We start from the raw sequence: 23,035 nt of genomic DNA, 5'->3' as shown, positions 1-23,035 counted from the left end.
TACTCAGAGGCCTAAACTAACCATTTGGTTTAGTTGCTGATATGCATATGGCCAAAATAATATTAAATTAATAGCTTGCAATGTTAACCACTGAGATCTTTATAACTTTTTATATCTTTATAATCTTTAGAACTCTATATCTCACAATAATATATTTTAGATATAAGGTGATATTTGCGAGATGGACATCCTCAAAAGCCTGATGTATCATATTTGATACTCACATTTTTTCTAAAAATGGTGCATGGATATCAAGTAAACCTTAGCTGTTTTTCAGTGATAATAGTTCATTCAGAGGCCTTAGAAATCTGCATAACAAATATGATACAGTAGGCTTTATAGGGTTAATATGCTGGTATTTAAAGGACATTTGCCTACATAATATTTTAAGGCAGCGGCTATTTGCACGAAGTGTGTATAGCGATAGACACTATTTACCCTAAGTGCAAATAGCATATTTTTTTAGTGACAGATGCTATTTACACTAAGTCCAAATAACAATGGATTCTATTTACACCAAGTGAAAATAGCAGTATTTTTTAACGATATGCTATTTACACTAAGTGCAAATAGCTATAGATTCTATTTACACTGTTAAAATAGCAAGATTTTCTGCTATTTATACTACTTATTGTAAATCGTGGCAATTATCTGCACCTCAGTATTGTAGTACATTATAAAACAGTACGCAATAATAACGTACTGAGTGTAAATTATAATTTTAATTCAAATTTATTATTGGGACAATAAAGCCCTCCCTACACCTACCCTAACCTAACCCTACCCAATACTTTATTTTCAACTTTTTGATTATTTCCTTAATTTTTATTGAAAATAAATGCCTTTCTGATGCGATATGAGATTTGAAAAGGGAGAAAAAAATGTTTGGCAAAAGGTGGGCTCGAATTCGGGTCGATCGCGTCAAAAAGCATGCGCCTTACCATCTACGCCACTGAAACTGATGTTAAACATGCTTCTTTTTTTAATGTTGACTAACCCAATCACACGGTAGTGGGCGGAGTTAGTGTAAATAGCCTTTGCCAACAAGATGGGCTATTTGCACTTAGTGTAAATAGACACTCCGATATTTTAATTATGTTGTAACTGTTTTGAAAAAAAGACAAGTTATCGCTCCAGTCAGACAAACATAAGAATGGGTTCTTACCACATGTTTGCTGGTCTTGGTTGTTGTTGCTGATGAGGTTGGGTCCCTGTGTGGGGTGGAGCAGTGAGTTCCAGGGCAGAGAGGAGGTGTAGCACAGTCTGGAGTTATTATGAATCAGTACTATGCCTCCACTGACACTGCGCAAGGAACGCAACCCGAGAGACTTGATCTGCAAAGACTGAACTCCCAAAGAGAAAACACCCCTGCAGAGGGAGAACATTGATTTAAATACATTGACTAGATCACTACGTAGATTACTAGATGTATACATTTAAGCAGAAAAACTGACCAGCTTGCTTGTGCAAATGTCCTTGCTATAATGCTGAATTGTTCTTGGTGGGTTTCAGGTGGTAAAGCTACTAATCTATCATAGCCCCATTTGTGTGTCAAATTCTTTTTGGAGTTCTAAAGTGTGACATATGACCTACACGTTCATAAATTAACTACTTACATTCCTTTCTCAGTCTGTGTGGTTAGAATTGTATGGAAGCCCGTTTCCGCTATTGAATAAAAAATGAAAAAGGTAATTGTGACTTTTTATCTCACAAGTCTGCCTTTTTTTCTCATAACTGCATGATATAAACTCGCAATTGCAAGTTAGAAAGTCATAATTGCGAGGTATAAACTTGCAATTGCGAGAAAAAAGTCAGAATTGTGAGTTTTTATCTCGCAATTGTGACATTATAAATCGTAATTTTGAGTTTATATCACGCAATTCTGTGAAAAAAAGGCAGAATTGTGAGTTTATATCTCACAATTCTGAGAAAATTTAGAATTGTTTTTATCTCGCAATTGTGACTTTATAAATCATAATTCTGACTTTATAACTAGTAATTGCGACTTTTCTTCACAGAATTGTGAGATAAAAAGTCCCAATAACCTTTTTTTTTTATTATTCAGTGGCAGAAACAGGCTTCCATAAAATTGACTTGAAGCAATGAAAGGAAAGAAAACTGATATAACACGAGGCAGGTGTAGGATAATCATTAACCTTTACAACTAACAGGAAACTGCAGGTTTGATAAGTCTAACCAGACATTAGTCAAACAAGAAAAGTGGGTAACCAGTCTAGCAAATCACATGTTTTTAAAGACAGAATTAGGAAACAGGAAATAAGGAACAAAAAGCAAAAGAAGAGATACATTTAAAGTAAGAACCAAAAACAGACAAACATATACTTACTTGTAAAGCATTCTTCCTCTGATCACCTTCAAGTTCTCAAAAACATTCAGATCAACCAAATAATCTGGCCATGCATCTATGTACAGATATCCTGAAATACAAGTATAATGTTACTGCAAATGGAAATTTCATTTAATGAATGACTGGTACAACTAGTAGCATTGTTATGTAGATTTTAGTTCAGACGTTGGAGCTATGGTATAGACTTGTATTTCCTTTATAATCTTTATGATGTGAGTCCATATGAACTGTGATCTTCACCTGTGATTTCTTCTATTGTCTTTAACATTTCCAGGTCACTCAACTGCAGTCCAGATGAATTGGTAGCTGCATTTCTGTATTAACAACACAAGAGATTTTAAAACAATGTGTAACAATAGGTATAACAATACCACAGTCATGGACAGAATATTTCGATTAGAAGAAACGATTTAAAGTCAGCTAGTTATTCATTCTCATGTCATTGCAAACCCATATGACTATATTTCTTCTGTGAAACACAAAAGGTAAAAAAAATTAAAAATAAATAAATTTTGCATCAAACATTTGCAAATATAAAGCACTGTTTCTATCCGATGTGTTTAAGAGCAGAAAATCTTTACTTCTGGGACTCTTGCACAAATCATGAGTAATAAAATAATAAAAAAAGATCTTGCAACCAGGTACACCTGTGTCTTTTAAACAATACTTGCTCCTCAGAACAGAGCAGAAGAAACACTCTACATGATGACTTTGAATGAAAATTTTGTACATTTTGAATGATTTACCAAATCATTTTGATCACTTTGGTTCAGGCATTTCAGGATGACAACAATAGATGGTGTGCAATGGAATTGATCTGCTGGTTAGGCCAGTTACTCAATTACGCGATCTCTTGAGGCAAATTCATGTGAGTTTTATGCAGTCTATTCTGTAAATGCTTCCAGCGAAGTTGATGCACATTTCCTTATGGAATAAAACAATTACTAAAATTGAACAACAGTTTGAGAGCTAAAGCAAAGGGGAAAACTCTTAAATTTCAGTCATTTTATAATACGTATTGGCCACGTACACACTACAAGTTTCAGGAGTGACAACCGCATTTAAATGCGGGAGTGAGTCACATAAATTATCATTCCATGTGTGTACAGAACAGCAGTCCTGCATTTGTAGCCATAGCAACATTCTGTCTTCTTGCAGGAGTGAATAAAAGTTTAGCTGTTTGTTATGTGCCATTTTTTGACTAAAGACGCTTTTTGGCCGTCGATTTTAACTAAACTACCGCTGATAGACGTGCTGTGTGTTGTTTATGCTCGGGAGACTGCTTTAGAGAACGCTGTCTTGCCATGTTGCCATGTCCTCACATTTAGAAGTGCTTTCAGGCATGTTTGGTCTTAGCTCATAAAGGCACTTTATGAAGTCTGTCACAGATATAAGATATATATCTGTGTTATAGATATATTTTGTGTTATATTTTGTGTTATAAAACATAAAGCATTTGGTGGTTTTAGTGTTTTTTTTTTTTGCTTGTCCTTGTTTGTTTGTTTTTTGTTCTATGAAGATCTGGCAACACTGTCACTTTACCGCACGGCTCATGAGCGCAGCTAGCCCCGTGCTAAGTTAAGACTTCGTTCACTGTTTTCTTGCATCTCACATACAGACGAATACACTGATACATGTTCAAATATGTCATTAACAACTAGTTGTTCAGTTCAGTTCCGTACACACTGCGTAGAATTTCTCTAAATGCGGTTGTCACTACCTGTATTTTTCAGGAGTTAGTGCGGTTGTGGAATACGGTTGTCACTCCCATATTTTAGTGAATTATGTGTGTACAGAACGTGATTAAGGAGTAAAAGGTGAACAGTGTGTACGTGGCCTTTGTGTAGCTAAATGTTCTTAATATCTTCCTTTTGTTTTCCACAGAAGCAAGAAGACAGGCAACATGAGAACCAGTATTGGAATTTTTAGGTGAACAACCATCCTTGCTTACACTCTGAATGAGTCTGAAAGAAAAGCCAAACTGCCGTAGATTTTCTCACAGCCAACGAACATGCCAATGTTGGTGGTATCCACCACTGACACCCCTTGAAGGTTTCCCATTCCTAGTCCATAGCACACTAACAGACATCACATATGTAAATAAATATAATAAGATAAAAATAGGAGAAATGATGCTAACATATAGAGTATATGCAAATATATACACATCAACTGTTATGAAATGCCTTTTCAAACATTTTAGAACTCAATGCCACTTTAAATTGCAGCATGAACCATCACGTAGAAGCATATGCACACACCTTTTGGACACTCTCCTTCACACTTTTCACATTTCTGTGTTTCTTTACCATCTGGCTCAACAATAATGACTTCCTTGTTCGCTTTGGGACAGACCATTGTACATGCCACTTCCATTGCCAAATAGTTATCTAAAGACATAGAGAGTACAACATATATCATACACACAGAGAGAGAAAAAAATCAAGGCCTGTGGACATACAGCACGGTATTTAGTTAGTAAATTAAAAGTTTGACTTACGGGGACACTGTTTTACACATGTGGCTCCAAAGTTGAACTTTTTGTCCTTGTTGGGTTTGGACTGAAATGTGTTGGGGTCGTAGATGCTGGGTGGGGGACAGTTGTCTTTACATGTGCCGCTGTCATTGAAGTGACGACAGGCCTAAAGATGCAATAACAAAATGGGACAAAACAGATATTTTTTCATTTCAGTTACATGTGAATAATATAATGCAATAATTATGATATTTTTACCAGACAGTCGGTGTCTTTTGGCCCTGTACACCCAGCAGCACACTGCACATGACAGCAATCGTTGGGTTTCGGACCCTTACAGCGCAAACAGCCAGATGAGCAATGCACAAAGGTCACTGTAGAGAAAGATGTACATGTAATTGTCTCAAAAGAGGAATTTCATTACGTTTCACGACAAAACACAAATAATTACATAATTAATGTGGTCAGATTGCCTCTATTTAATCCCTGATAGGAGATGTGGCATTGAACTGATCAGAAATTTTCTCTCGTCTAAACAAGATTTAATACTGTCAAAAAAATTAACACAGTAGTCAAAACATACATCAATTTTGCCATAAAGCACCAAAAATGCCCATTAACTAATAAGAAATTACTTATAACATTGACAACAAAATTATATGATTATGTAATATACTGTATAAATTAGAGCATTCTGGGACATGATTCTAAGCACTTTTTAATCAAACCCAAAAAAACAGGCCAATATTCCAGTGACACTCACATGATTGGCAGTCCTGATTTTTTTCTCCCCAGCATCCACCGTCTGAAGGACAAGCTGAAGAACATTGAGGACCTGAAAAAAGATAAGTATTATTGAGAAATAACAGTGATGCATTAAACAGTCTGATGTATGATGGTAGTTCTCTAGAATTTATCTCACAGTTCTTTGGGATGTCTTGCAGGTGCAGCAGTTTGTTTTCAAATTTAGTTACAGTGTCTTCCCAGTTAATTTTCTGAGGAAAGCACAGTTGAGGATTTCCCCAAATATAAACCCCGCCAAGCAAGATTTCTGTGAAACGAAAGCAATAATTTTACTCACAGGGTTCCACTTCCTTAACTAAGAGCAATTTCAGTATTTCAGTGAAATATTTCTGAGCTGAGCATAAAAGTGCGTTCACATTTATATTTGCTTTGCGAATTTTCACATTTTAAATCTAGTCATTTAAATTGGAAGATGTGCAATAGAAAGTTTTGAATGAGGAGGAAAACAATTTACTTATAAAATTGTATTCATTTACAGAGCGACTATAAACTTATCTGTGGCATCGCCTAACTAGAGCGGTCACCATCCATTTAATCTCAAGTGACTGAGGAAATTAGAGTAGTAAGTAATACCCTTTCGTGCATAAATCAAAAAATGTATAGGCCTATACATTTAAATAAATATAAATTTGACCCACACTCCTTACCTGTAAGACTCCTAAGGTGTAGTTCTCTCAGGCCAACTTCCGTCTGACTGTGGTGGATGTTGTTATGTACAGCGAGAGCATAGCTAGAGTTATAAAGCTGACTGCCTCGTATTATCCGCAGATTGTCCAGAGGAATCGTACGCACTGAGACGTGAGCTATCAGTACATACCCCTGAACCTCCACAATCTCCTACAGACAAACAAAACACAAGCACATCTTTTCATTTTCAAATTTGACTGACATTGAGACTCATTGTGAGTAGCTTAAATAAATAGCAATTCTATTATTCCAATAAGTTTTACATGAGTAGCATGTTAAGATGGGTCATTCATGTAATGCACAACCCTGTAAGCTTTTTAAAATAATTATGCCTCTACATAGCAATTATGCATAATTATGCATCTATATAAAACAGTATTGTAGACTTTCAGAATTATGCTACGGTCAAACTCAGGCACATACACATTATTAATTACACTGTGATTATTTACACAGTGGCAAAGAAAATGAACAGGAATGTAGAAGAGTTGTGCTCCAATATATATCTGCTGTGTAATAAAGAGCACTGTAGAAATGCCCCTGTCACGTCACACATAGGAGCAGGGAAACGAGGAGGCGAGGAACGTCTTGAATACTCAAGACTTTTATTTACAAAGCTCAGGGATCGCTGGAGATACAGCTACACACAGGTTGACGTTAAGGAATGACGATCAGACCGGACACAGAGGCACGGAAACACAGGGCTTAAGAACACAGGGAAATCAAAGAGGAAGAACAGAAACAGGTGCGGAGAAATTAAACAGGGCTAGGGACTAATTAACTAATGATGACAGGGAACGAGGACAGGAACAGGAAGGCCAAATATGGACACGAGAGGAGGGGGAAACAAGACACAGGACTGAAAACCCCTACCTGCAGGAAGGAGAGATCTGGATTTCCCTGCAGGTGTGTGATCTCCAGGTTACCATGAACCACCTGGCAGCCCGTGTATAGCAGCCTGAGCATTTCATAATGATTCTCAAGACTGGAGGGTAAAGCCAACTTCATATCGGTCCCAAGACATACTGAAAAAAAAACAAAGATGCACACATCAGCAGGGCTGTATAAAATTATAAGGATTATTGGTAACACTTTATTTTAGGGTCTCTTAACTAGTTGCTAATTAGCATGCATATTAATAGAATATTAGCCACTTATTAGTAGTAATTAAGCACACATTAATGCCTTATTCTGCATCCCTAATCTTACCCAATACCTAAACTTAACAACTACCTTACTAACTATTAATAAGCAGCAAATTAGGAGTTTAATGAGGGAAAAGTCGTAGTTAATTGTTAATAAGTGTTCCCTATTCTAAAGTGTTACCACATTATTTTTCTTTCCCAGATAAGGCCTATTAAAGGTGCATCATTAATTTTTGTTGTTGTCACACTGGCCTATATGGAAGGCATCTTGGACATACTGACATCTAGCCGTGCGGAAGCAACATTACACAAAGGTTTTCAATTACAGCTTTGAACATATAAATATTTGATTAATAAACATTTTATTAGTTGAAAATCAAAATAACTATTAGTTGCAGCCCTATTTCCCAGACAAAGCAGGCAGTGATTTGATTATGTGAGCTCGGTATATATTGGCCCTCAGGAGGCAACTTGCTCCATGCAAAATAAATCTTTTAATAACTGATTACTGGAAAATAGTGTGCCTTTAAAATACTTAAAATCTACTGCTTTTTGAAATAACCCATTAATTTATGAAAGCTTCTCATAGGTATTTGACAAATAACATGTCCTTGAACATTTTTAACTGATATTTTTGGTTAAATTATGTAAGAATGTACCATGTCTCTTAATGGAAACAGAAAGCATTATCGACAAATGAACCAACCTAATCTTACAACAAAACATAACTGCTATTTCATATCAATTTGTACAATGTGATTTGTACGGAAACAAAGAATTTGTATTTAAACGAAGTACGCAAGAAGCTGCAATGCTAAACTCAACCCTGTGTGAAGAGATTAATTTAATGGATTTGCAAAAACGTAAAATTAATTACAGATTGTCATGAGATTATGTTGAAATTAATTCATTTGTTTAAATCAGGTAATGTGAATCAGGTTCTCATCATTTTTAATCAATTAATTTCCATGATATTGCACTAGCGATTATTGAATTTAAAGAAATAAAACTCAGAACTTCATATTCACAATAGAAATTGATATTACATTATCTTTCCATGTAGCAATTTTAAAATTCCATGATATTTATACGTTTTTTATAGCATAACCATGTGTAAAGCCTTGTAAATAACAGTCGTTTGACTGCTATGGAAATCTCCATGGTTTTTCTGTGGAATTCTACAGTTACAGATTATGTCTGTGTCATCTATGCGTCAACATAAACTTTGTGAAATCATCTTCAGGCAATTTTATTACAAATATCACTTATCTGAACTATCCTCCACAAAAAAAGAACGTCTTGGACCAGGTTTACTAAACAGGCCAAATTAGCGTTAGAGCGCAATTCCATAAAAGTGCCGATGGGAGGGGAAAATTCTACAGGTGATTTACTGACAAGGTACACATTAAAGAACACAGACACATCGAGATCATTTCCATAATGACCAGGGCAATCCACCAAGAGCAGCGCAAATTACCACCTGCTTTAAGACACGCTTTTTTGGGCGTTAAATAATGGTGCAAATACCAGTAATTTGACGAGCATAAACGTTAGTAAATCATGTTGCGTGATTCATTAGAATACTCTCCTCTCATAAATTTTGCATCTGAAAGGGAAATTCCTACAAATGCATATTCAATAAGGTCAGGCACAAAAATAACTGTGTGCATGCCTTTTCAGCGCTAATTTCCCACTGTGTCTTTAGTAAATCCTGACAGTACCACAAGATGGTTTGCGCTGGCACAAGCTGTTAGTAAAACTGGCCCCTTATGTTCTATAAAATAAAATAATTGAAACCAAGCTCAGAGTACTGCCTATTAACTATTAATATCAATTCAAATGTATTCATTTGACTTATAGAAGAAAATACACCTACTGTCCTCCTGTCTTCACTTTATCACACTGCTACTCTGTGCAGGATACTGTAAATAGATGTGTTTGGCACTCTCTCTGAGTGTCCATGTCATGACAGAGTGTGTGCATGTGCAGTGCTGTATTGAGATTTGTGTATGTGCGTGGAGATATTTGGCCAGTCGTTGCTCTCATTCACAGATGATTTGCTGTACGGTCACTGTAGATTCTGTGTACTGTAAACTTCAGGGTAACATCTGACTGTACTGGACTGTAAACTAAAATGATTAAAAACTTCTCTCTGTAGGTTCATTAGTCTATTGATTTATTTTTTTATAACATTTAAACAAAAGTAAGTGAATTCCAGGTTGTCCTGTACATAATTCATAAATCTGTACACATTATTACACAGACTTAATTCTGCTGAAATGTCAGAGCTACATTGATGAAAATGTTTAAATAAGGGTGGTTTTTTATTTTTTTTGAATAAGCTATTGCTTTAACGTGTTGAAGCATTATTGAAAGAGCTGTTTTTGTGCACTAACAGAAGTGACATATGTATGCATGCTGATGGGGACTGAATAATAAGTCACTGTTTTCTCCAGTTCACACTTCCTTTCCAAGTTCCGTTGCTCCTCTTTCCTCATCCTAACTGTTCCTCATCTGTGTGCATGAGTGTGTGAGGGGCAGCTGGTGGTCTTGAATAGAAAACAACTCTTATTAGTCCACGTCTCTGGGCCCTTTCTCTTTCTCTTTCTGTCTCATTGTATTTCTGTTTCTACATAATCATTTTTTAACTCCTACTCTATTCTTTATTTATCCGCATGGAGAAATTGTTTTAGTGGACTTCTGCATAGACATTCTTAACAATGACCAACAAATAGAGGGATAAGACTACATAAAACACCAAGAAATCAAGAAAAATGTGCTACTTACTAATAACTTATAACTAATTAATTTCACTACTCAAAACAAAAAAGAAACAAAATGGAAAAAAATGCCTTAAAGTTGTTCAGTGTTTTTAGTAGGTGAATGGATTCTCCTCAGCTGACTTATAATAAATAAACTATTTTTATAAGTAAATAATATTACAGATAAAATTAGGGCTGCACAGTCTGGGGGAAAAATCTAATTGCAAAATATATATCAAATATATATCAAAATGATATTATTATTATTTAATCAATATATTTTAAAACTTTAACTATGGTAATATTTCACTTAAAATAAAAAAATCAACTATTTGAGAAAAATAAAATAATTATTATTTTACAGTAAAACTAATACTAATATTTATAGCTGGAATCATTGGTAACACTTTAGAATAGGGAACACTTATTTACTATTAACTACGACTTTTCCCTCAATAAACTCCTAATTTGCTGCTTATTAATAGTTAGTAAGGTAGTTGTTAAGTTTAGGTATTGGGTAAGATTAGGGATGTAGAATAAGGCATTAATATGTGTTTAATTACTACTAATAAATGGCTAATATTCTAGTAATATGCATGCTAATAAGCAACTAGTTAAGAGACACTAAAAGTGTTACCAAATCATTTTCAAAGGTAAAACCATCGAGATGTTATTTTGGTTAAAAACCGCACAGCTTAAAGCTTAAATAGGGTGCTTCTCAATACAAATTCATATCGCGTTCCCAAATACATGTTATAAGTGACCCAAACTCAAGACCAGGTACAAAGATGAGTTCAGCATTTACTGTGATACGAGTCACTCCGAGAAAACTGCATCATGAGCTGCTTGTGTGTAAAAGAACACAGTGCTGCGCTACACTTTGAAAGACACAGCGAATATATATTAATTTTGATCATTCCAAATTTGAAGACGGCACATATGCAGACACATATACAAATCTGCACTGAACTTTCAGTTTGACTGATATCATCAATGACACACATCATGTGGCGTACATGTAAAGTTCAGTTAATTAAGGTACTCCTATAAAATATCAGTCAAACTCCATTTAAAAATCTTTTGATTCTGGTGAAGATGTACTTTTTTTGTCACTTCTGTTGTGCTTTAAAACCTCCAATAACACGCTGACAAGTATTTAGGGCCCTATGATTTCTGTGATGCAGAAAACGTGGACAAAATTGGGGAATCCAGGAATTTACAAATGGAATTTACACACAGAATGTCACAGAAGTTGGCTAAATTTGGATAAATAAAAGCAGGGCTGTACACTTAATCAAATCGGAATATGAACTAGCCTCTGTAAATGCCACAAAAAATATATTAAAATATGTCTATTTGTTCTGTGTGTGAACGAGTGGTGCATTTTCATCTACTACAGATGCTTAAGAACACATGAAGCTATAGGTGTTTTCAGTCTGAGAATGTGAAAACATGAACAACTTCTCCACAGCTGCTCTGAGAGTCACTACATAAACATCTTAACATTTTCATTTGATAAAAACTATCATCAAATACTTAAAGTCTTCACTATGTATACTGATAAGTAGTGAGTCTTCAACTGATAATGCATTTGTATTAAAGGTGCCATAGAATGCATTGATACAGTATTTTAAATTGTTCTCTGATATCTACACAGAAGGTATGTGGTTTAAGTAAGGGCAAAAAATCTCCAGAAACGATTTTACATGTCCATTTACAACCCTAGGATTTCTCCCTAGAATGAAACGGTCTGTTATTGTCTTATTTGGCAGGGTCATGAATAATAATGAGCTCTGCTCTGATTGGCTGTTTCACAGTACGGCTCATCAGCAAGAAGGAAGCACAGGGAGGAAAATATATATTTAAATACTTTCTCTCGCAGTTATATCGTCGGGTAATTATACTGTATATAAAACGCGGGCATCAGGGAGCCGTTATTAATATGCAAGGCATTGAAACTGCTTTTGAACGATCCATCGATCGCGTTATAGTTCACTTTCAAGAGACGCGATCACACAAACTATGTTTACATTATGGAGCAACAGTACTTACCACACATTTCACAAGATCAGATGCTTGTCAGTGGTGCTCAGGATCTGTAAGTCATTCGCCATCATCCTCATCTCTCCTTACTGAGAGTGAAATCTTATGTACTGTCACAGGCTACCGCTAGCAAGGAGCTAACCATGTCCCTTTAGTGGCTCGCGTTATTTGCTTTCTGTGCCTTTCTGAATACAGACACCAACCCATCCCTGCACTTCACACCCCCTGCACGGCCTGGAACATAACATTTATTTTGTTATTTTCGCTGTTGTCCGCGCTTGTTTATTTACAATACCTGCAGAGCTTCTGATGGTTCGGCCGGCTTAGAACAAGGGCGGGTTTATGCAAATGTTGGGGGTGTAGTGATCCCGACTGTTGCGTCACAGTCGGTGTTATGTTCTGATTCGCCTGTTTTTCAGTGGTCTTTTTTAATCACGAGATTTACATATGAAGGAGAAAACTATGGTGTTTGAGGCTCAATGTATGTCATTTCCATGTACAGAACTGTTATTATTTAAATATGCCAGGGTAAAGACAGTTTTTCATTCTATGGCACCTTTAAATCATAAGTCCAGACAAATTAAAAGACCACACAGAGTTACTTAAAAATTAAAAGAACTCATAAGACCCTATTATTATATAAATTATTAAATTATTAAAGATTTATGAATTCAATTGGCATGCTTTTTGATTATTACAATTCCATTAACTCAAAATCCAGAAAAGAATGAATGGAAAACACTGAATTTGGGTACATTGAAACAGATTTCTTAGGGCCCTAAATGTTACTTTTGTTAAACATTTAATAAACTGTTGTTAAATTTTCTAAGTTTTATTATTTCAATTAATAAGACATGCTTTTGATTATTACAATTTAATTTAACCAGTAAAACTGAATTCAGAGAAATTAGTAATAATAAAAAAGTAATAATAATAACGTTGTTTCAGTAATTATAAAATTACAGTATTAATATTTCAAGTTGTAGAGCAAAAAAATAAATAAAATTGGGCAAAAATAATACAAAATATGGGAAAAAAATAAATCGGATTTCATAGAGTCCTTATGTGTGTAGTAAAACAAGAGACCATCGCCCACACGCCAGTGTAGACACATTCCTTGTCATTGGATACTTGTTGTGTCACAAGGCACAGCACAGGAGAGACAGACTGAATATAAATCAGTGCTCTTCACCTGTGCAGTGAGCAAATTCACCACACCTACTCTTGGTGTGTGGCCAGACAGGAAGTGGAGTGTGTACTTCACTAGCGTGTACTTTCAATAGGTTTTCAGATGCCAACTTCTGTTAACCGCTGCTGCCACGGAGACTGATCTCACAGACATCAACAATACAAACAACAGAGTACAAGCTTAACATTTACAGCGACCAAAGTTTAACTGCTGCCTACCAGCTCCTGTGCTCAGCTATAATAAGAAGAAACACCAAAGCTTGTCCCAAACACGTCCCTTATGATCCTTTATCAGTGGCCACAGGAACAGAGTCACTAAGGGGTGTTATTACTTTGCTCATGTCCTTTGGTCACTGACCTCAAATGCTGCTTAATGCACTAGACAGTGCATTAAAATCAATAAAACAAACACAGCAATGACAAGAACACAACTAAAGGGAACATTTAAGTGCACATAATGATTTTGAATTCAATGAATCAAGGGCATAAACAAAATAGGGCATAGAAAATACTTGAATTTCATAATTCTCAGCTTTTTACAAAACATATCAGTGCAATTTCTATTCTTGCTCTCTTGAACATAGTCACACAACAAACAAGAATTACTCAACTGACAAGAAGAACAGGATTTGGACCAGACCTTATGCCTCTGTGTTTGTGAAGCGTGTATTACTCTGTTCTAACAAACTGCTACATGCATACCTAAATACCAGTGACGGCTGCTGGTCTTTCAAAGAGGGGAAGCTCATTTTCGGCCTACATCTTACAAATTGTCCATTCATTTATACGTAAATTCATTCCTTTTCATGAAAATGCTCTGTGACGCTGTCGTACCAACTAGGCGTCTTTTCCAGTGACTTGACCAGTGTCCTCTCAATGGCCAGCAGACCTAGGCTGCTTAAACGGTCTTGGCCCATTGTGTTACGGGTGTAGGACTTGAGCCGCTTTAAACAGGAGAAGCTCCTTTCTACACCTGCAGATGTAGCTCCAATTGTTGCCACTAATGACAACAGTTTGTAAAGAACACTGTCCAGCTCCATGTCTTTAACCCCCTGGGTTCTGAGGGTGTTTTGGGGGCCTGGAGATTTTTTGACATGCCCTGACATTTGTGCTTTTTTCAGTTGCTTATAAATATATAAATGGCTAAAGTCTAATAACACTGTAAACAGCACAAACTGGGCTGCAATAATATGTTAGCAGCATTTATGTACTTGATTTTGTTTTCGAGAAAGCAACGTTTATGTGTGGTTAGTGAAAAACTACAATTTTGAAGTCACTGAAATAAGGCCATAAAACACATACGAAACATTTATTCACAAGACTTCTGAGAACTGGATCTTGTAGCCTAGCATTTTAGCTTCAAAATAACATGAAAATCATCTTGTTTATTTGCTCACAGAAAAACAATATATTGATTTAAATTTCCTAAGACACTTTTTGAGTAAAAAGGGTGTATGCGAGAAGGCGTCAACCTTCACATTCACACCTGAGAAGACAGGCCTGCACAATGAGCTTCATAATGAGCTTCATAATGAGCCATTTAGTCAAGTATGTGACTGAGAGGAAAAGTTACAAGAAAGAATATGAGGAAAAAATAATATATATATTTTTTGTAGTTTATTAAGAATATATTTAGCTATCACACAAAATAACGAGACAGCCCGCACCGGTGGGTTAAGGAACACCAAGTAATCACACAGCTTTCTCCTGTTATGATGAAAACTGGCAATTTCGCTAGGCAAATACCAAGAAATAGGTTGCAGCAGTTTGTCTTTCGACTACACTTGCAAAAATCTGCTATGGGACTGAGCTCGAATAACTTCAGCATCAGCGACTTCTTATAGGACAAAATCGCTGTCAATCAAAAGGAGATGCAGTCTTTCGACAGACCCTCCAATCATCACGCAGAAGCCCGGAGTCCAGCCCCGCCCACTCCTCCATTCACCCCCAGAGACGCTGAGCGTCCGGGGGCGGGACATAATCACAGCATTTATCCAATGACAGTCTAGCTTTGAAGCACTGAAAAAAAACTGTTCAAAGCAGCTCCATAGAAGTCAATGGACGCTGGGCTTCAACAGGGAAATACACTGATGCTACGGGAATATATGAGAAGGAAATCGAGTCACCTGCTATATGTAGCTGATTCTGAACGAACTCGTCTCTGAGATGAACGTGTTCTAACGCATTTTTAATCAATAAAATGTTAACACAATAGTACATATTTGACCATGAATTTTTTGACATTATAGGGGAAGCCGAGCTTCCCTTGCAGTCTTAAAGAAATCCCCACTGCTAAATACTGATGGGACGCACGCATGCATATGCTGGACTAATGCATGCAAGCATTGCTGACGAGAGAATGGCCTTGCACATACTTAACATACAAAAACCTTCCTGCAGGTAACCAAACACAACAACAGCCATAGTTACACCACTGTTTACTGCTTGCAGCCTTGCACCACAGTTGAAAAGTGCATTAATGTGTTTGACTTGATTATCTAGATTTTTTCTTATGGAGTTTTGATATTGCCAATGCTTAAGCTGTTCAGTTTGGACAGTAAAACCCTTTTGGTAAACTGATTTTGGCAAGGTTAAATTTTTATCTAGTTATAGGTTTAGAGCTTCTACAGAGTAAATACATCAAAAATCTATGTGTCGTGGGTTTCGTGATAACAGAGATGGAATGTAAAAGCACAATTTTTGTGATTAAAAGAGAGTGAAAATCGTGACTAAATCTCCTATGACAACTTGCAGTGTTATCATCGAGGCTGAGAAAAGAACACAACACTCCATGCTTATGGAGTAAATATTTTCACATGGCTTTTTAAAAATGCCAGGTAGCCGATGTTTCGTATGTGTTTGACAAATCTGCATACACTTTCGTCACTGGTAGTTCTTCCTATAGAACAGTTTTAGACCCTACTCTGAAGTAGGAGCTAAATTAGTTCCCCCAAACGGAGTTCCTAGAACTACATAGCCTACGTTCCTAGTTCCTGTGGTGTGAGCACACCAAAAAGTGGGAACTTCCACCAATAGTTCTAGGAATTTTGAAAAGGTTCCTCCAGTGTTTACACCATAACTATAACAATGACAATTGCAGTTATGCCATTTGACGCTTTAATGTTCAAGCTCTTTAAAGTCTAAACATTTTGCAACATTCAATATTTATATTTAGACCATAGTGACCTGTGAATGTAAACGCATCAAAAATTCACTGTGATGGTGGACAGACAATTATAGAGTTTTTGTACTTTTGTATCTGATCTGTATTTATAGGTAACAGACACAATTCAAACAGATTGGGAAAAAAGACACAAATAGACACAAATAGATGACTGTTTTATTTACTTTGGAGGAAAAATGAAAATAAAATCTGGGGTATAGATCATGTAATATTATCAGATGTGTAATACATATATTTATTGGTGGTGTCTCTTTAAAAGCATCGCCACTATGGCTATATGTCTTTGTTGCATTACACATCACACTAATTTTCAGCATCCTCCTGAAAATAATGATCGTATTGTTTATAATAATGATTGTATGATTGCCATAATGATTGTATTTCCAGATTCTGACACTTTTATGGTGCTTTTTGTCATTTTCGAAGCTTTACAGCATGTATTTACCATTCACTTTCATTGTATTGTAAAGAGCAGCATGAACATTCTGCTAATCATCTTCTTTTCTGTTCCATGGAAATCAAAAAATCAAATGGGTTCAGAGTAGTGCTGTCAATCGATTAAAAAAAATAACTAATTATAAATAATGCATATTTAATCATGATTAATCCCACCCAACATTAAAAAAGCTACTGATTTTCTCTTTTGTTCTTTGATTAACAGACATTGCAGCAGCTGAGTTATTAGGATTTTTTTTTTTTGCTGCTATTACTTTAAGAGCTGCTGCCGGTGACCATGACACAGATCTGACACACATCATATTTTCTCACAACTCTTTACCTTTTTTGACCCACTTCAGGTCTTAAAGTCTTTGCTAATGAGCTGACGAGCTGAAACAGGTATGTTAGATGAGGGAGACAGTGCTGGGGTGCTCCAGGACAATTTGGAAAGCCACTGCATTTCAGAGAAATGTTCTTAAATCTGACTTATACAACAAATATTTACATACATGCACAGTTTTAAGGCTTTAATCACCTTTGTGATAACTTCATGACTTAACTGATGACAAAAATACTACATTTCATGCTCATAGTTTCTGTTGTGCATTAATATGAAATGGTATACAGCATGTGCTGCCGAATTTGTGTGTGCAATTGAAGAGCATGCGCTGTGTTCCGAAGACAAACAAAGCTTTAACGGGTTTGGAACGACATGGGGGTAAGTGATTAATGACAAAATTTTCATTTTGGGGTGAAGTAACCCTTTAAGGCCCCCTTGAAAGTTTGCAAAGGCCCCCTTGGTAAAAAAATGTAAATAAAATAAAAAATAAAAAACAACACTGGGCTATACACTTTTCAAATACACCTTACAAATAAGTAGGGCCGGGTATCGAGTTCGATACTTTTTAGGCACCGACCGATACCGATAGTATCGAAAATTGTCTTGTCGTTCGGTACCAAATTTCGATACCTAAGGGGTTAATTTCATCAGTGTCAGTGAGGCAACGCGGCACTGATTGATCAGTCTTTGACATCCGCGGATGCGCCGTGCGCTTTCGATTCGCTCTCTATATCGCACTTTTTTTTTTATCACACAGACTGAAACGCTCGCTATGATTTCAGCATCTGCCGTCTCACTAAATGAGGACATAAACACATGAACAACAGCATCTCCAGAACTGGTCTGAGAGTCAATTCATGAGCATTTTACCATTTGATTAGAGTAAAACTAGCGTCATATATATATATATATATACACACACAACTGTAAGGTATTCACGGCAACCCGTCAAAATAAAAGTTTGGTTTAACTTGGAAGACACTGTGGCAGAAATACATTACTACTGTTCAGAAGAATGTACATACTGCTACTACTAGGCTACTATTAAAATTATTAAAACTTTTTTTTTTTTTTAAGTAATGATCACACAGTATTTCTTCCATGTTTTAATTTTAATAGTAAAATTTTGTTTGCCAAAATAAATAAATAAAGTTTGATTTTAAATAATTTAAAATATAAATGAAATTAATGTTTTATGCCTTCATTTGAAAACCAGATGCAGAACAGAATTTCTGAGGAAAAATATAACATTTCACAAGGCTATTTTAAGAATAAATTTTAATAAACTAAGTAGTTTTTATGCATTCAAATAATTAGACATACTACAACACAGAATTTAATAACAATACAACATATGGTGAAAGAAAATAAAACACCCACTTATGAAAGTGGATAAAGATTTTCAATTTCTTGAAGTCTTTAACAACCTAGAATAAATGAATAGAAATGATGATTCTGTCTGAGCTAGGCATTTTAAAACGAACACGCACTAGTGTAAACTGAAAACTATTTGAGCTTTATTAAAATTATTTGCACTGATTTGTGTTGGATATATTTTGTTCCTTTGTGCAGTGGCTCAGGAGATGAGTCTTTGAGTCTGTATAGTTGTCAACAAGCTGAAAAAAATGAAACCAAAATTTTTTGCAATAATGTAATCTTGTTAAAACTGATTTCAGAAAATTGGTATCGAAAAAGTATCATTCAGGAACCGGTATCGAACCCAAAGAATCGGTATCAGTATCGAAACTTTTATCAGTATCGAAGAATAGAATCGGTATCAGTATCGAAAATTTTATCAGTATCAAAGCCAACAGTCTAAAATTGATTGCAACCTGTACCAAAATCAACAGAAACATCACACACTGGTGTTATATCAAAACATAGGCAAGCAAATTTTCTCCTACAACCCGAATTCCAGAAATGTTGGGACATTTTTTTTATTTGAATAAAATTAAAACTAAAAGAATTTCAAATCACAGGAGCCAATATTTTATTCACAATAGAACATAGATTTTACAATTTAACAATTTACAATTTAATGCACAAAATGAGCTCATTTCAAATTTGATACCTGCTACAGTTTCCAGTTCAGCACCCAGGCTCTTCTACTACGAAGCCATGCTGTTGTAATAGCTGCAGTATGTCGTTTTGCATTGTATTTGCATTGAAATACACGTCATCTGGAGGGGAGCATATGTTGCTCTAAAACCTTTATATACCTTTCAGCATTCATAGTGTCTTCCAGAACATGCAAGCTACCCATACTGTATGCACTTATGCACCCCCATACCATCAGAGATGCTGGCTTTTGAACTGAACGCTGATAACACGCTGGGAGGTCTCCCTCCTCTTTAGCCCGGAGGACACGGCGTCCGTGATTTCCAACAAGAATGTAAAATTTAGACTCGTTTGACCATAGAACACTTTTCCACTTTGAAACAGTACATTTTAAACAAGCCTTGGCCCACAGGACACGACAGCGCTTCTGGCCCATGTTCACATATGGCTTCCTTTTTGCATGATAGAGATTTAGTTGGCATCTGCAGATGGCACGGCGGATTGTGTTTACCGAGAGTGGTTTCTGGAAGCATTCCTGGGCCCATTTAGTAATGGCAATGACAGAATCATGCCGATGAATGATGCAGAGACTCTGCCTCTCTAAGACATCCCTTTTATAGCTAATCATGTTACAGACCTGAAGTCAATTAACTTAATTAGTTGCTAGATGCTCTCCTAGCTGAAACATTTCAAAATTTCTTTGTTTCATTCCTTTGTTGCCCCCGTGCCAATTTTTTTGAGACCTGAGACATCAAATTTGAAATAAGCTCATTTAGTGGATAAAAGTGTAAAATTTCTCCGTTTAAACATTTGTTATGTTCTCTATATTCTATTGTGAATAAAATATTGGCTCATGTGATTTGAAAGTGTTTTAGTTTTCATTTTATTCAAACTTAAAAAACGTACCAACATTTCTGGAATTTGGGTTGTAGTTCTGATGGGTTACAAATCTGACTGTTAAAGCCTGTTCACACCAAGAAGGTTATTGTTATCATTATAATTGTGGTGTGGACGTCTCTATTCTCAAAGAATTAGAATGATTATTAAAATTGTATAGTTATAGCTGTTATATTTGGTGTGCATAGGCCTCTACTCTGATACTAAATGTCCATACTGCATGTGAGATTGAGGACCAGCAAACGTGTGGTGACACTTTCAGCTAACAGCATTGCTAAAAGCCACCATTACCAGCTCCCAAACACTCAACAATGAAACATGTAAAGCATATCTAAGACAGATTTGCACACCCGCACTCACTGATAACAAAGACAAGCCCACCGAGCAAAGCAATGAACTGACTGTTAGTTTACTATTTGGACACACAACATGTACTTATGCATATGCAGAATCAGATGGCAAAATTGACAGGGACTGATCTTGATTAGTTTTGAGAATGGCAGATGCAGTCACATTATATAGGTCTCATGTCAACAATGTCCCATGGAAATGTCTCAATGCCCTTGTTTATGGATTCTGCTTGTCAACAAGATGGAATGCTTCTCCAGGCTGTTGACAATCTGAGTGCACCATAAATGCTTAAGACAACAGACAGTTTGCTGAAAACATTTACGGAACATGAAAGCATTAAACACTCACACACATACACATTCATTTTGCTACGTGTGTAACTGGAAGCAGACAGTTACACAGAACTTTAAGACAAATGACCTTTGGAATAACTTCATTCGGGGAGCAGGAATAAGTTTTTGATTTTCTAAGAACATGAATTCTTCCTCCAAATAAGTGCATGTACTGTACAGACAGAAGAGTGAAAAGAAATTCAATGTGTAAATCTGAACAAAAACAAATGATCGTAAATGACATAGTGGCATTTTTGTGTTAAGCAAAGAATAAAAACTAACAAAGCTTAACCCGGAATATAACAGCAATTCAATTTTGTCCACAATTTTGTAAATGTGTGAGATCGCTGAGTCCACTGTTTTACATACTGATGTGTCTGCCATATGTTATATAATAATAACACACTATTATTACTATGGTACTATGATGTTTTGGTATTTTATGTATAGGCCTACTGTTTTTGAGCATGTGCCATGGTAGCATCATGTAATTCTTTCACTTATAGTCCCATGTGAATAGCTATTACTCAGTACATATCTTGTTATTAATATTAAAATCATCATCATCACTATAATTATGTTGTTGTTGTTGTTGTCCTGCATTCATGCTATTTTATTATGAACGTTTTTTAAATAATAACGTGAATCATAGTCATTATCATGTTGTTGATACTGTTCTGTGATCATGACCCAGTTAAATGTTATTGTATGATTGCACATTATTACAGGTGTGGTATAGTAGCCTATTATTACATTTTAGATCACATTTTTGTGTCATTAATATTACATTTAAATCTAGTCTCTTTTTTATGTTTGATCCCAAGATATCAGGAGTTAAACTCCTGAACTCTGGGCTGTCGGGTTTCAGCGCTATTATCATGCAGAAGTTGCAAATCAAGTTTGTGTGGCATACTTCAACCTACGACTAATGCGCCATCAGTGTGAGAAAAAAACACCCCGACGGGATTTTCTGAACATATTCGCTTTATATATTAGTCTAAATTAGGTACACGAATACAGGCTAAAATAGTAAAGCTGTTTACTATACCAAAACAACTTTTTTCCACACTTCGTCTACATTTCAGACGGCGAAACCAAACGCTCGAGCAGTCGCGTAAAAATGCAGTGGGCCCCGCGCGCCGGTCGCGTTGCGACTTTAGCCGAGTAAATGAGGTGTTTGAGTAGCACAGTTTCTACACAACACAAGCATGTGTTCAGCTGCTATTTTTGAGGTTAAACTTTCTATCTGCTCCGTCACTTTACATAAATGTAGTATGTAATAGCATACGGGAGTTTGGGGATAATGTGGGAATGTGTGGAGATGACCCACCTTCTCTCCCTGTAGCGCCTGTAATACCCAATAGCAGCAGCAGGACCCAGACGAACCCAAAACTTCTGTCTAACGTTACCTCCATCGATTAGTACTCCATTAGTTAATAGTCCTCCAGCTCATACCCGGATCCCGTACACGTTACACGGATCCCCCTCGTGTAGTTTCGATGCGTTTGTTATTTCCCGAAAACCAACAACTTCATGGCAGGAGCGAGTGCGTCTGACTCTCCAGTCTCTCTCTCACTCTGTGTGTGTGTGTGTGTGTGTGTCATCATACGCGCGCTCCCGCGGAGGAGTGGCAGTACAGATTGACTCCAGCAGTACAGCGGCTTTGCTGCAACATTCACGAAAAACAATTATTGAGTCGGGAGCAGTTCTAACAAGGCCAACGCTAGTTGTCATATTTTTTGACTTCATGTAAATATTTATCCTATTTATCTTGATAACCAAAAAAGCTGAACATTTCCAGCGTTTGTGCCCAGGGCTACTCTTCACTGAATCAGAATCAGAAAGAGTTTTATTACCAAGTATGCTTCCACACACAAGGAATTTGACTCGACAACACGAGCTTCCAGTGCAGAAGAAAGTACATGATATGCAGACATAGGAATAACAGTAGAAATAGAATAA

At 36.2% G+C, this 23,035-nt stretch overlaps 1 protein-coding gene across 1 annotated transcript in view; it reads right to left on the bottom strand.

Moving 5' to 3' along the window:
- Window positions 1-22,660, bottom strand: part of LOC306852485 (receptor tyrosine-protein kinase erbB-2-like) — a 43,249-nt gene extending 20,589 nt beyond the window's left edge. The window contains exons 1-12 of the mRNA XM_079389360.1: window positions 22,404-22,660; window positions 7,209-7,360; window positions 6,296-6,485; window positions 5,767-5,895; window positions 5,608-5,679; window positions 5,103-5,218; window positions 4,869-5,010; window positions 4,630-4,758; window positions 4,320-4,446; window positions 2,609-2,682; window positions 2,348-2,438; window positions 1,166-1,368 (exon numbers count right to left, since the gene is read on the bottom strand). Coding sequence (XP_079245486.1) covers window positions 1,166-1,368; window positions 2,348-2,438; window positions 2,609-2,682; window positions 4,320-4,446; window positions 4,630-4,758; window positions 4,869-5,010; window positions 5,103-5,218; window positions 5,608-5,679; window positions 5,767-5,895; window positions 6,296-6,485; window positions 7,209-7,360; window positions 22,404-22,488 — 1,510 coding nt within the window. The 5' untranslated portion in view covers window positions 22,489-22,660. The remainder of the gene's footprint in view (window positions 1-1,165; window positions 1,369-2,347; window positions 2,439-2,608; window positions 2,683-4,319; window positions 4,447-4,629; window positions 4,759-4,868; window positions 5,011-5,102; window positions 5,219-5,607; window positions 5,680-5,766; window positions 5,896-6,295; window positions 6,486-7,208; window positions 7,361-22,403) is intronic.
- Between the last annotated feature and the right edge of the window lie 375 nt (window positions 22,661-23,035).

The sequence above is a fragment of the Barbus barbus genome, assembly GCF_936440315.1.
Source record: "Barbus barbus genome assembly, chromosome: 32".
In the NCBI taxonomy this organism is placed as follows: domain Eukaryota; kingdom Metazoa; phylum Chordata; class Actinopteri; order Cypriniformes; family Cyprinidae; genus Barbus; species Barbus barbus.
This window is presented reverse-complemented; position numbering and strand designations above follow the sequence as displayed.